The sequence below is a fragment of the Melanostigma gelatinosum genome, assembly GCF_949748355.1.
Source record: "Melanostigma gelatinosum genome assembly, chromosome: 23".
Classification (NCBI taxonomy): Eukaryota; Metazoa; Chordata; class Actinopteri; order Perciformes; family Zoarcidae; genus Melanostigma; species Melanostigma gelatinosum.
Window position 1 is genome coordinate 5,417,408 of NC_136656.1, and position 15,185 is coordinate 5,432,592.

The 15,185-nt window shown below is 40.5% G+C and overlaps 3 protein-coding genes across 3 annotated transcripts; 2 read left to right on the top strand and 1 right to left on the bottom strand.

The window, feature by feature from the left end:
* Nucleotides 1-1,786: 1,786 nt before the first annotated feature.
* tm4sf5 (transmembrane 4 L six family member 5) lies at nt 1,787-7,870 on the bottom strand (the record flags this gene model as incomplete). The annotated part of the gene is made up of 6 exons (XM_079295872.1): nt 1,787-1,922; nt 2,753-2,945; nt 4,190-4,329; nt 5,047-5,127; nt 6,270-6,445; nt 7,834-7,870. The coding sequence occupies 6 exons, from the start codon at nt 7,868-7,870 to the stop codon at nt 1,905-1,907; spliced, it is 645 nt and encodes a 214-aa protein (XP_079151998.1). The 3' UTR covers nt 1,787-1,904.
* An 861-nt stretch (nt 7,871-8,731) lies between these two features.
* On the top strand, nt 8,732-10,539 carry LOC306796805 (cytidine deaminase; the record flags this gene model as incomplete). Its single annotated transcript, XM_079295873.1, is given in 6 exon segments — nt 8,732-8,738; nt 8,847-8,963; nt 9,589-9,644; nt 9,646-9,701; nt 9,986-10,043; nt 10,417-10,539. Coding segments are annotated over 6 exon segments (408 nt in total). The 3' UTR covers nt 10,531-10,539.
* Nucleotides 10,540-10,811: 272 nt separating this feature from the next.
* Nucleotides 10,812-13,313, top strand: fis1 (fission, mitochondrial 1). The gene is made up of 5 exons (XM_079295025.1): nt 10,812-10,879; nt 11,338-11,470; nt 12,088-12,164; nt 12,302-12,407; nt 12,494-13,313. Exons 1-5 carry the CDS (start codon nt 10,835-10,837, stop codon nt 12,595-12,597), a joined length of 465 nt encoding a protein of 154 aa, XP_079151151.1. The 5' UTR covers nt 10,812-10,834; the 3' UTR covers nt 12,598-13,313.
* Nucleotides 13,314-15,185: the final 1,872 nt, after the last annotated feature.

A 15,185-nucleotide genomic window follows, 5' to 3' on the forward strand; every position in this document is an offset into this window, starting at 1 on the left:
TAGCTTTTGATTCAAATTGATTGATTTCGGACAGAGGGGTAAATAAGCTTGCAAAACCTGCTGAGTGTGCCTGACTGTACTTTGTGGCTGTGCTTCGGTCATTCGTACTGTGGCTGGATAATTATTGGGTGGTGGACTCTGCTGAGTTATCGCTTAAGTGTGTGAGTCTTGCCACCATGACTGTTGCTTTTAAATGAGGCCGCGGTTGTTGTTGTTGTGCTGAGGTGAGTTCCACAGATGTGAAAAGGCATTGTAGGGTTGTGTGTTCAATTCAAAGTTGTTTTCGTATCTTTCACAGACTGATTGGTGCTGTTTTCCTGCTCGCTAGTCCGCCCCATACCGGCCACTTCTGCTTCATGGCCCCCTGTTTTTTCCCCCCCCCGTCTGTCTCCTCTTTTGTTTTGTCAGTCAAGCCTGAAAAACAGAGAGGAGGAGCTCAATTTTGGGCACATTTCTAAATAATGGCCTCACCACAGGGTCCTAACAAGTGCACAAGGCGGAATTTAGCGCTTGAATAACCGTATTTTTTTTGGTTGTTATTCCCTCTTGAGGAGCCTCTCTCTGGTTTCTCAAGTCTCCCTCAGCTCATGCATGGACCTTCATCAGTATTTGTCCACTGCGTCATTAAGCAGCACTTTCTTTTCCTCTCCGGAGTCTTCGAGTGGCCACGGTTTGCATGAGAAGTGGCTGAGAACGGGGCCCCCCTTCCCGTTTTCCTCCCTTTGTCCCGCCATTCTTTCATACCAAATCCTTCTCGCTTATGCTCCTTCCTCGCTTTGTGCTGTGCATTATATAAGAGAGCTGCTCAACACCATGCCAATCAGTGAGCTAACATGGTCTCATTGTTGGGCATAGCCCTTATTTCCACTGCTACACAATCCCCCCCCCCCCCCCCTCTCTGTCCTGGAAGTATGTGCACACAGGAACTTGAAATTTGCGAGAAATTGTACGGTTTGGTTGCCAAAGTACACAGAAAAGCTGACGGGCATAATTGTTAATCACCTGGCTGCACATCTCATCTCTTTTATCTGCCCTGCCAAGGAGACATGGCCTCAGCTTTGGGTTGATTGGCGTCTATATTTACCAGTGTGCAGCTCTGCCACAGGCTTTCAACTTAAAAGTTAGGTAACAATTACCACGAAGCAGCTCCATGACAGCGACAGATTATGAGCTTAACCTGCACTAACAGCCGCTTGCCCGTCCAGACTGTGTACCGTTTACGCAGCTGCAGTGTTCGCAACGTCCACAAGGGGCATTCTGACCTTTGACATCGTCTCAGAGCACAGTGATCCTGTTCGAGCTGGCTGTCTGGCGACGTGGGCACAGCATGAGGTGAGTAATTGACAGAGATACTAACTGTGGTTCTGCAGAAGTTATAGAGTTACATAGTTGGTGCACAGGTTGCTGTATTTATCAGAGGGGGGGGGGGGGGGAGCACAGCATGAAAAAAAAACCTGAAGCAAAGCTCACATAAAAACTGATGAGGAAAACAAGTTTTTAATGTTGGTAGTCACAGAGAACTGATATATCCTGTGTCACAGTCACCTGATATGCAGTGAAACCCAAGTAGAGGCACTTTAAACAAAGGCAGATAGTTATTTACAATTCGGCTTTGATCCATACGGTATATATGTTCAGTGTGGAGTCTTCAGTTTGGAAATTACTTCTATATTCAGTCATTACTTTAATGACCAATTCAACCAAAAATAGGTCAGACCATCAGCTGGAATACAATTCAAACTAAATGGAGTACGGCTTTGATTTAATTATAACAGCCATAAGACGCAGCCTTGGTGGGAGACAGAAGAGTCTCAAAAGAAAAGCCCAACCTGTTTCATCTCAAAGTATTAAATGCGTCCCGGCCCTTGTGACGGTGGGTTACAACCAGGCCGTCTTCTTCACGTTCACAGTCCGCTTTCATCCTGCAACGGGACAGAAAACATCTTTTTAGCGTCCTCATTAAATGTGCAACCCTGTTTAATGCTCAACCTGTGTAGAAAATGAGCGTGTGCAAAATTCAACGTTTCCAAGTTTTCCTGCCAAGCTGCCAGTTTACGTATTCCTGGATCAGTCACCGTATACTTTATTTTTAGTGAACCTTTCAACTGTTTTATCTTGAAAGGGCTAAATCAGTCTCGCCAAGAGTCATATGAGTAGGTTAGCTTAGCACAAAGACTGGGGGGGAAAGTTATCCCGACTTTGTTGTTTGAAAAAATCCAATTCCTTTCAAAGAAAAGTTCACTATTTCGGGAAATACGTTTACTCGCTTTCCCGTTAAGAGCAAGATGAGAGGATTGAAACCACTCTTGTGTTTGTACGATACATAAGCTACAGCCAACCGCCGCTTAGCTTAGCACGAACGCAGGAAACGAGAGGAAACAGCTTCTGCACTGCATATAAAAGTGTAAGAACCGCACACTTTATCAACACGGGATCTAAACTACATCACATGTTCTCTTTCCTGTTTCCCATCAGTGGCAGACCTGATAGAGATCAAAACACCACTTATTCATTCAGCAAGCTATGCGAGCTGTCTAACTCCGAGCAGCACTCTGGTTTGATCAAATTGTTTCACATTGTATTGCTTCCCCCTATTGTGGCCGCTGCAGATCCTTCTGTGTAGCTTTCATGACCTCCTGGACTCTGAAGTACTGTTCAACACTCATGATGTCATTACAAAGCGTTGTATGCATCCTCTCCTGACTCAGTGCACTTTCTTTCATGTTTGGAGTTTCAGGACTTGTTCACCTACATCTTTGCTTTCGCGACAGTCCCCGCAGATGCATCCCAAGCAGCCGTTGACCACCTGGATGCCGCAGAGCACCAGCTGCACCACCCCCACGGCCAGCAGCATGGAGAACAGAACGACGTGCCACATCACTGCGTTGTGGGGATACTCGCAGATTGCCCACATGGTCTGGTTTACGAGGTAGCTGACATTACCACTGCGAGGGGAGAAGAGCAGGAGAGCGTAAGCACTGTCCAAGACACACACACACACACACACACAGCACTAATGGGAAAATGCGTGAGGCAGGCCGAGTTTGGGATGCAGGAGGAAAAGGTGTGATGACTGAGTTGAGGAAAAATGTGTCCGTGAGAAGGTGAATGGAACAAGTGAGGAGTGGAGAAAGAAAGCACACGGAAAAATAGGAAGGCGAGGAATTAAGAGAGAAGTTCTGGTTGAAAATAAAGAGTGGTTTTGTTGGGAGAAAAGTGACGTTCACTTGTTACAGAATGATTGTAAACGGGGTGAAACAGCTTTCCTCTGTCCAGAATCTGCATATCAGCTCACTGATTAACATGCTAGTTAACTCATGCAAAAACCAAAGTGTAAAGAGGACGTATTATGACGGGCATTTGTTACTTTGGACTGAACAAGGCTAGCTGTTTCCAGTCTTTATGCTAAGCTAAGCTTCAAACTTCTACAATAACACGTTTAAAATAGAGATTGTTTTGTCAGATTATGGATATTTTAAGAAGAAAGAAGTCCAATATCATTCAAACTGATACGCTGCTGCCCAACCAACTATTTTCTATTATCGATTAATCTAAAATATTAAATAACAGACAGATAAAAGGACTTCATAGCAGAAGCTCATAGAAAACCAGAATCTGCAAAAAAAAAGGGAAATTGAGGTTTTGCTGATGGAAGGACAATCTGAGGCGAAGCATTGAAGCATTTTACGAGCTTAGTCAGGTAACACTGAGTCACCTCATCGGGTGATCGGAACAACCACTAACAAATATGAGCATGCTGTTAATATGTAGGCTATTGCTCGCCATGATGACAGCAGTTTAAAGGGCACCGGTGGTTAAAGGGAGGGAAACCACAATGCATATTAATGCTCGTGTTATCTTCAGTGTTATCTTCTACATTGTCTGTCCCTCAACTGTAAAAGCCAAGAAGCATAATATTTTGCTTAACATGATCAAGATTTTTTTCCATTGTTGTTTTTCACGTTTGACAAGAAGACAATGAAAAGACTAAGAAAGAGGAGCGGTTGCACAGAAAGCGATGGTCCGGTCTGCCACCTGCTGGATTCTAAATAATATTGCGTTTGTTGTATTTATAATGAAGAACTGAAACTCCTCTGCTGCACTGACACAGATAATGACTGATGGAAAGCAGAGATTCAGTGTCTAGAAAATGCACATTTAAATGTGTGATGGTGGGAGGAACACTCACGTGCCGAGGTCTTCAAAGGGGTATTTCCATTGGCCATCGACACAACACTTGGGTCCGATAGCCAGACCAGCAGAGGCCACGCTGGTGCAGTAGATCGCTCCAACCAGGCCAAACGCAGAGGAGAACACAGAGTTCAGCATCTAAAGGAGAGATAGGAACATGTTGTGATTTATGTTCTCGTCTGTCATTTGTTTTCTTGTCTAAAGTAGGCTAAAAATGTCTAGAAATGTCTTGTTCGGGGCTTTTGACTGCATTTTGTGGTCTTCCTCATCATACACAGATTTAGCTCAGTTAACACAGAGATGGCTCGGATATATATTGAGCTATCTCCATCATCACTAAGTCAAATCCCATCCACAGTGGAAGACAGTGGAATGTGGTTGAAGGCCTCTGGAAAAGCAAGTCAGTGGGTCTTGAGTGAGGATTTTGTTTTTCATCAAACTACTGATTTTAAGGTCGAAGAGGAACTTTCACACTGAACAAAAACTAATGTAAAAATGATTTAAACAACAATGGGGAGTGCAAAATTACAGTTAAAATACACAAATTAAGTTGGATTACACCATTTATTTTCACTGAAAATGCCTCCACAATAAGCATTCTAGTTAATAAATTGATACTGTTTACAGCCCTACTTCTGTCAAACGTAATTACCAAAAAAGTATTGACTTTGAATGGTAATTCACAGTGCAGTGAATTTCATCGTGCAATAACATGATGGAGCTGTCCATATGGTGAATTACTGATGAAGTACAGGTAATACATCAGTATTTGATGTGACATCACCCATCGTTATCAGTCCGGTCCCCACACCGGCATATCAAATGTAAATCTTTCATTGTGGCATATATGCTCACCCGGCAACGATTGCCACAGCAGCCATTTCCGCAGCAACCTTTGCCCCCGGCCCTGATAGCTGAGCAGCTCGGGCACAGCATCTAAAAAGAACACAGAAAACATTCATCCAGCAAGACATTCAGGCACAAGTATTCAAGTATTTCAAAGGCAAGAGTTTCTCAAAAGCATAATACTGTAGAGCTACACATTAACAGCTATATATATATGAATACAGTTATATATGTGTGTGTGTGTGTGTGTGTGTGTGTCTGTGTGTGTTCTCTTATCTCCTAAAGCTAATATTTGCAAAACTTGAATCAAGTTTTTTTTAAGGAACCAAATCCAACTTCCTGGTCCTTGTTCCCAACAGTAATATCCTGACTATAAAGACGTGTCCTTCCTACAAGACCCAAAGGTTTCCATTGATGATATAAAATATTCATGATTCATTTATTGCCCTTGTCAACGTGGAGATAATGTTGGTGGAAAGTCGCGTAATCAGATCTGCTGTGTGCTTGTTTCAGTGGCGACGATGTTTTCATCTCTAAATGGTGTCAAAGTTTACCTGAAAGTTCTAGTATAACATGTACATCAGAGTGTACATATACTACAAGTAAAAGTACACCATGCAGACAATATTTGTATGACAGTATTTGTAAAGTGTATGTAGCATTTTAATCTTGAGGAGATCATTCTTTATACATGTTGGGTGATTTCATCCGTGACAATTCATCGTATGTTTTGTGTGTAAAGTAATCGTATATGATAAATAAATGAAGTATTGGAGTATAACGTGACATTAATGGATGTACTGAAGTGCAAATACCTTAGAATTGTACCTGAGTTGATGTACTTTGTTACTTAATCTGTTTTAAGGATTATAAAAGTAAAACCTGGCGTATGTTGGGTTTAATTAAATATATTTACGGTGCCTTTTTCAATATACCAGTATTATACATTTACTGGGAAGTATTTGGGGATCAACTGATTATCGTCCAACGAGAGTCAAAGGTAAGGCAATTGTGAAAAATAAGAAACAAACAAAAATAAATCAAATTACGGCGAATAAAAGCAAAACGATAAATTATGAAATAAAGTGACAAAACGTATACTTCGAATAAAAGATCCCCTCAAAGCAATGATACTCATACAACCGCCATGAGACTTTACAGGTTTACACAGAGCCGAGTTAACGACCATAAAATCCAATAAAACATAACCGTGATCATAATCCTTTACTCACAAAGAGGCCTCCTCCGATGAGCCCCCCCATGAGCCAGACCTGGAGGGAGATCTGATCAGTTTCCAGTCGCACCCCGTTGGGGAAGAACAGCAGCAGGTTGGCGATCATGCAGATGAACGCTGAAGGCAGCAGGATCAGGCCCACCAGGCGGGCACACTTCCCCGTACAAACACATGCTTTTTACCTTCTTTTTTAAATTTTCCTGTCCGCTCCCTCTCTTTTTCCTACTCTCACTTCAAGTGTTCTTTTTCCTCCAAAGTCAGAGGGAAAGCGGGCGAAACTAATACGGGAGGCGATGTGAGAAGCTCCCCACTGTCACACTGTGAAAGTCAAACACAGCCAGTGAGAGTTATAACAGGAAGGAGAGAGGGAACAAAGGCCAAGTATTGGTGTGGCATCGGTGCAATCTGATTTCAGACCTGTGTATCTTCTCATGAGTCTCAGGAAGAACAGACAAATGTCAAATGCAAGCAAGATGTCAAAGTCCAAACAGATAAAGAACAAATTACATGAACTCAGGTACAATTTGAAGGTATTTGCAATAAAAAATGTCCCATTTTATGTTTATATTTTCTACTTCCTGCTACATTTATTTGTCAGATATAGTTACATTACATGCAAAACATATGATGATGGCTGAGGTCTACAAACAGGTGAAACGCGGGCCAAACATTAAACCGAAACAAACTAAAGAGCACAGGAAGGAGAGGGGTACCTGTGTGTGTTCAGGGGGCTCGGCGCCCTTTGGTACACTGCTTGTGACGTTATCAGTCTGTTTGTTCTGTTTGCCTCCAGCAAACAAGAGAGCGGGCTTGGCCTAGCCATGCCAACCAGAGACACAACAGCTGACCAACTGGTATGAGGTTTAAATGAATAAGCGTGTGTGTGTGTGTGTGTGTGTGTGTGGTTCATTTAAACATCACAGATATGAGCACATAAAAGCTCAAATGAATGTTTTAGATGTCCGCTCCTTTGGAGAATTTAGAAGCCAGTTCTCCAAGTTATTTTGTTTTGTGTTATTTATTGTATTTTTTTAATGCTTCACACAGCAGCAACACACAGGGTTATTTACGGGTACACGACTGAACCAAGACTTGATTACCAGCCGAGCAAAGTATAGGGCCTCAAACTCTCAGGGGCCCTAAAGGCTTAAGACTCGCCTTTATCTGATCCTCTGCACCACTCAAGTGTAACATAAAAGGATAAGGGCCATGATTGCCGATCTTTATCCCTTTCAGTCATGTTTTAATACCTTTATTATTTCAGGTATATGCTGCTTACATGGTGCATATTCCAAAAAACAATTATTTAATCAAGTCACTACAACCAAACTGGGCAGGTATCTTCCAGCAGAGCCGCACTGAAATAAAGTCCATTGAGGCGTTTCACTGTTTTCTCAGTGAGAGGATGGAGGCGTTGCATTGGGCCTCTTAACAATCTGATTATGAACACATTTGATCAGTTGTTATAAATGTTATCAGCTTTAGATCATCAGTCAGTCATCATCAGAATCAATAATAAAGGAATAATTTAATTTTCACTTCCGTGACATGACATTCCTCACATGTACTAACAGGTTGGTCCTGTTCAGTGCTGACCATGGTATAGAAGCATCAGCTTATTCCTGTAAGTGCGTACAGTGCACCAGTTGAGCCATTTGACGAAGCGTTCAGGGAGACAAAGCCTCTTCACCTGCAATGGCAGGCAAGTGTGTTCTTGTATTGCATCCATTTAATATGCTCTGGCTGTAAATGCATTCTGTGTCAGGTATGCCAGGTGTCTGTGGTACATTTTAGCAATGCGTGCTATCACTTTAAGAATAAGCATGGCCTCTTTAAATGAGGGGATTTCAAAATGTTTCATAAGTTGTATTTTATTCAAGAATTGGTTATCTTCTGAGCAATATTGATCTGCACTGCATTTCAATCATCTCGGGGTTATATGCCTGTACTTGGGTTTCAATGAGTTGTGCACACTTCCTACATTCACTTACAGAGAGTTGTGTAAATGCTTTGATTTAAAAAAAAAAAAAAAAAAGAAAAAACATCCAACATGATTTCAACAAATCATGAGATGGTGTGATATTTTCAGCAGAAACTGTCACCCCCATTTTCACTTTTGGATTGAGTATGGAAACAGTAACCGTTAGTTCGATAATTCCTTTTTTTCTCGCGAGAAAGTCTGACAAACGCCGTGTCACATGTGGGTCACGTCTATGAGAGTCCAGTCTATGGTCCAGTAGACAAACTGATCGATGACGCGCTATTCCACCAGCCAATAACGTGGAGGTAAACAAAGCGCGCGCAGCGGTTCTTGCTCCCTGTCGACGAAACCTGGTGGGTTCAATCAAATTAGATTTAAAATCATTAACAGAACTGGCTTTTTTCCCCCCACCTGTAAAAAGGTGACTTAACTTTAGTCCAGCACTGCCGACCACAAACTGAGAACACTCTTCATCTGCAATGACAGGCAAGTATTCAACAAAGCTTGCCGTTTACACTTAAAACATTATTCGGCTCATCATAAATGCAAACTCGCCTTGTGTTGTTAAATCCCGGTGGTCACTGTTGTGCTCAGATAAAGTCAACGAGCTCGTGTCAAAGTGTCTGCAGGCCCGGGACATGGCATACTGTCCGTACAGCCGGTTCCCCGTCGGTGCCGCCATATTGACAGCAGATGGCGCTATAATCACAGGTAACAACCCCAACAGGTGTCTTCTCTCCTCTTAAGAGTGCTCCCATTTAACTCACCGGAAGTCCAGCAGTGGAAGATACGATGCACATTTACTCTAATACTGTTTTAAATACAATGTTTACTTCTAGTTAATTGAATATTGTATTTTTTTTAATTGTGGTGCTTTTGTTGTTGTACTTCTGCTCCTTATCTTATCTCACAGTAGCCTACAACTCTGAGGTGAATTGCAATGCATTGTCATTCAGTAAATTAGACATTAACCCGACGCTTATGGAATGGTTGAAAATACCTCAACCAGCTTCTGTATTAAAAATGCTGCAGGTGCACAAATGCATCAGTAATAATGCAGTAACATAACATACAACAATGCATAGTGAGTATGATGCATGATGAGTATTTGTTTTTACTTTTACATCAAGCATATTCATTTATTCATAAAACATTCTCAACATAAATTGTAAAGTACTTCAAGAAAAGAAGAAGAAAGAGCGGGATAAAGTAAAGGTTCAAAATATAAAAACAAACAAAATGTAGTGTTCAACTCAGGAAAAATAAATGGATTTAATTCAGAAAAAGAAAATACTTTTTTTCACTGTGAAAGAGTTCAGTTTGTGTGTTTTTTCAGGCTGTAATGTGGAGAATGCCTCCTACGGTCTGACAGTGTGTGCTGAGCGGACGGCCCGTCCAGCGGGCCGTGGTGGAAGGACACAGGCAGTTCACTGCCATTGCTGTGACATGGTGAGACTGCAGAAATAGGGCTTAAGCTATATTTATAGCTTTATAAGCTTTTGCAGTTATGTCTTGTCAAATAATGTAAAAAAAAACAGCTTCCACTCCTTCAGGATGTAGTTTTCGGTTCAGATATCTTACTAAGTTTGGGTTAGAGTAAGGCTCTGTGTGGTACTGTGATGGAAGTATTCTAGAAATGCTGCTGGACAGAACCTCCTTTAACAGGTCATCTGATACTGTAACATATACAGCACATGTTCTGATGCATTCATCCTCTCCTCTCTTCTATGCAGTGATATCAAAGACCAATTCGTTGGGCCGTGTGGAGCATGTCGACAGGTTCTCATGGAGGTACGGCATCTCTTTCATGACCAGCACAGACGACCAGGAAATGATACACTGCAAAACCTTTCAGCTTAAACCTTTGTTTCTTTTTTATAAATTAAAGATAAAAATGCGGCTAGAGTGAGAATATTTCTTCAATTCAGATCAGCTTGTTTCTAGAGTTTTTTTTAAAACAAATGTGAACCTCTTTAAAATCTCTCTCTCTCTCTCTCTCTCTCTCTCTCTCTCTCTCTCTCTCTCTCTCTCTCTCTCTCTCTCTCTCTCTCTCTCTCTCTCTCTCTCTCTCTCTCTCTCTCTCTCTCTCTCTCTCTCTCTCTCTCTCTCTCTCTCTCTCTCTCTCTCTCTCTCTCTCTCTCTCTCTCTCTCTCTCTTTCACCAGTTTGGATCAGACTGGATCATATACTTGACCAAGCCGGACGGATCTTATAAAGAAACCAGCCTCAGTGAACTGTTGCCTCTAGCCTTCTCCCCGGCCCACCTCGCAAAGAACTAATGAAACCTCAGCTTTTTTTGTAAAGCTGCAGTGTCTCTTTAATTATGTTATAGCAACACTGCAAATTAGGAAAACAATAAAACACATTTTTTCCCCTCAACATGTGTGATTATTTATTCATCTATTTGTCATGCATTAATTATTATTCATGTATTAGTATGAATATTATTACCATTATTATTTGTATTATTAGTAGTATTGTTATTATTATGATAACGGTGCTTTACTAGAGAGATCTGTAGGTGACGTCATTCAGCTATGTCATGTGATAAAATGGGCGGAGCTGGTATCTGTTTCCGGAAACATGGAGGCGGTTGTGAGCGATGTGGTAGCTCCAGAAGACCTTTTGGTAAGTTTACAAACGGTTAAACCTCTGCATTTAATTAACATACATCTTAAACTGCGACACATAAGCGATGTCACCTCAACGTATATATAATCGGTAAATTCTGAAACTTGTCTTTAAAAGCGACTTGTCGGGAGATAGTTTGACGCGTCACGTAGCTGGCTAATGCTAACTATCGTGTTTATGATCAATAACTGGTGTCACGGTGACATCGTGATTTCCGCTTTTAGATTTAGCGTTAAATGACTCATGCTAGCAACAGTTTGGGAATGTGGTGTACTTATTTGACCTTAAAGCCAACAGCTGGAGGGTTAACTACAGCTTTATAGTCAGAAAACAACACGCAACGAGTGCTAACTCTTAACATCTGTCAAAACAAACACAATAAATGACACTTTAGTTGAATATGACACGAGTTAAATTAAGTCGGTCGCTTCATTTCTGCTTTTTTTTTTTGCCAGAAATTTGAGAAGAAGTACAACAATGAGCTGGTGAAGGGAGCCGTCACCAAAGAAACAAAGTTTGAGTATGCTTGGTGTCTGATCAGGAGTAAATACACAGAGGATATCAAGAAGGGGATTGTGCTCTTGGAAGGTAAGTTAGTGCAACATATGCTTTCTTATTATATTCTAAGTAATGTAAGACTAATAGTGGGGTTTTGGGGCTTATATAGATATTTGAAAGTTTAAGAAATACAAAGTATTGGAAAACCTTTTTAATTGTGGTTCTTAATGAATTCAGATATGTACTTTGGTCTTTATTGGACATTTTTACATAATTAAGTGTGTAAAAAAAGTAGATGACAATCAAATGAAATATGTTAAATAAAATATGGTATCTAAACATAATAATCAATTACATAAAGTGTCTGTATGTTAATCTGGGGATGAAGAAAAACTTAATTAAAATATAACAATGTACATTGTCTTTTTGTTTGTCATAATGGTTAATGTATCTGTGTATTTAAACTAGTAAAATATATATAATAAAGTTTAGGAAGGACTTTCCTCATATGCGTGTAATTTACCAGCTACAAATTTAAGATTTAAAAGGCTTTATTATTACATTTGAATGTATTAATAATGTCAAAGTATAATTGTTAAATAATGTATGTGTATATACAGTACCAGGTAAATATCAAAGTGAGGATGCTGTAACGTTTTAGTTTTTCAAAATGTAACAGTTAAAATCAACTGTGTTTTTTGTTCTAGAACTTGTTCAGACGGCATCAAAAGACGACTCGCGAGACTTCCTGTTCTACCTCGCAGTGGCCAACTACAGACTCAAAGTTAGTGCCTTTCCCAATGTCACAGCAACATTGCCGTTGTTAAGTTTGATGGCAACCCTCACATTTGATTACGTGATTTTTAAAATGTACACACATCTGACTTCCTTTCTATTTCCTCTCTCCTGCGCTTCTTCCAGGAATATGAGAAAGCCCTGAAGTACATTCGAACTCTTCTCAAGAACGAGCCGGGCAACAAGCAGGCTCAGGAGCTGGAGAAACTCATCGTCAAGGCTTTGAAGAAAGGTACGAGCCGATCTCCATCGTTGGTTATTTCCCCCTGTTGTTTGTGTGTTTGACCGCAATGCTGACGTTCACTTGTTGACCTCTAGATGGCTTGGTGGGCATGGCCATCGTCGGGGGAATCGGTCTGGGCGTGGCCGGTTTGGCGGGCCTCATCGGCTTGGCTGTGTCAAAGGGAGCTGCTAAATCCTAACCTGGACATGGGGCGACATGTCTTCACTCTGCTGGGCTGACTCACCGACTCTTCACCTGCATAAATACAAAAATAAAGTGTGTGGAGAGAGCTTGATGGCTGTAACATTTTGAAGTGGAGTATGCGCCATAACATATTAAAGGGTTTGAATGATGCCAGTTAATAACCATTTTTTAACAGGTTTGAGATTCAGCATACATATGACATTACTAAGCCATCTCTTCACCCACCATAGCGTTGCACTTTCTCACTATTTGTGTAAATAAATTAGGATAGTCAAATGCAGCTCAGTTTTATGTATTCTTTCTATTCAGTTTGCAGCCTGAACTTCCCACGTTTAAAGAATATCTTTCTGAAAGTGCAGTTGTGGTTCTATAACTATCTGTTTAATTATGTTTTGACAAATAATTGGTAAAGAAAGTGTTATTGGTGCAGTTGGAAGTGTAGCTTGTGAAACCAAAAGCAACGATTTGTTTGCTGCAGAGGTAGCGTGCCATGATGCTGGTAGAAGAGTGTAAATGGAGCTGCTGAAGGCAATGAGAGGTTTGCATTTATTGTTGACACGATGTTTCTCTTTTTTGTTCTGAATACGACTTCAAGGGAGGCAACACACTTATTAGAAATTCATGTTTTGCCATTTAAATTGCATTTACCGGTCTTCCATTTCATGCGTTGTGTTTGACATCTTGTTAAATAAAAAGATTTTGAATTGAGAAGATTTTGTTGCGTCAGGAAATCATTGTCGAGCAGCAAATCTTCATATTTAAGCTAAAAATATGACGAAGAATTATCAAAATAGTTGCCACGTTTAATTAATTACCGTATACAACTTTTCATATGATCTTGATTAGTTTAATCTATAACAAAGTATTATATTTTACAAGCTCTCTTTTATATATATATATTATGAGTGTGCTTTGTTTTTAACTGTTGTGAAAGACGAAACTTTTTCCATTGATGTCGACATACATCTGATCAATATATCAGTCATTTTAAGAAGAATATTTTGTTGATAGAGCAAAGTCCAATTAACTTATCTTATCATTTATTGACTATTCATTTTACAATGATGTTTTGGTGGACACTGTGTCTGAGTCTTTAGCACCAGGATTGGGCCGAGCCTTGTTCACTCGCTGTCGATCATCCTCACATCTTGACCCACAGATAGATTCAAGTCTCCGGCACTGTGTGTTTTACAACGGGAAGTCGTATGGAGGCTATCAGTTGTGTGTGGTGTTATCAGCCTCGTGGGGTGTTACTCATTAACCCATCTGACAGGACCGAAACTCCCCAGGGACAGATGAGGGAAAACAATAATCTTCTTTGGTGTGAAAGAGGTGATCGAGTGGGTAAACCAAAAGAGAAAAGGGAGGTTGAAGGTCCCCAAAAAATGAATCTAATATCCAAACACAGGAAAAGAAACCTAATCCCTAACCAAAGCTGGAGTGGTCTTCCGACTCATCCCATGTGCAGCTTTAACGTCAATGATTCATCAAAGCCAGTGTAATTCAGATCAGCTTCAGTGAGTTTTAGTTACGAGGGCCAATGTTCATTGAGAGTGCGCTGGTTTAAACACATGGCTGAGAGACTTTAATGTGTAATCACCATGAAGAAATAGAATACATCAGGGAACGCGCTGTATCGAGCTACGCCCTGTTTGTTTGTATGTCATCACACAGGAATATGAAGTTACTGTATAATCCAGTAGAACAGTGGTTTATTGTCTGTCACTTTATATTACTGCAGGAAGAGACACGAGCTTTGTCTTAACTTTATGTGGAGTTAATGTGTAATATTTGTTCCCGGCTTTGATTGTTTCCTTTTTTTGCACTCTTCGTATTCTTAGATTTTATTTGCAGAGTAGACAGGGTTGCTAACACTATGTGGCTCGATGGATGGTAAACCCAGTCTGTTGGGTTGATAATCAGTCGGTCGGCCCACCACTTTGGTCCAGATTGAAATATCTTTGCAATTATTGGGTGGATAAGCACAAAACCATGTACAGGTATTCATGATTCCCAGAGGATGAACCCTAATGCTTTTGTGATCAAAATTCTAATAAGTACTACTTTTTACTAATTAGATCTCCATCATCCTCACTTTGTGCTTCGTGCTAATTAGCAAATGTTAGCATGCTAACACACTGAACTAGTATGGGGAACCTGGCAAGCGTAGTTTTGTTAGGTATATCATTTATCAAGAGTTCAACGCTCGTGAACTCTAATTTGATTGACAGTTACCTTGCAACTAAAGCAACAACCCACCAACTGTCGTCATATTTTAATTCAAATATTGCTGCATTCTGATTGGTGCAAAGAAGTGTATGACATCACCTTTTTTTCCAAATGAGGTCCGCCCACTTCAAACCAGTGAGAAGAACAAAAACACAGAAATCTGTCATATGAGACAACTGAAACTGTTTAATCTGGCAGAAAGTCGTGTGTTTATGTTGGACCTCATTGCTTTTAGTAATAAACCTATTTATGAAATATGTTGTAAGGCCGTTTCAGGGCCAAGCATCTTTTAACATGTGTATCTTAAAACATGTTTGTTAAAATGTCAAATCAAATATCATAAGATGCATCACT

Coding starts and splice junctions, on each gene's coding strand:
- fis1 (XM_079295025.1), top strand. CDS start 10,835: ATGGAGGCGGTTGTGAGCGATGTGGTAGCTCCAGAAGACCTTTTG. Junction 11,471..12,087: donor GGGGATTGTGCTCTTGGAAG/GTAAGTTAGTGC, acceptor TTTTTGTTCTAG/AACTTGTTCAGACGGCATCA. Junction 12,165..12,301: donor TGGCCAACTACAGACTCAAA/GTTAGTGCCTTT, acceptor CGCTTCTTCCAG/GAATATGAGAAAGCCCTGAA.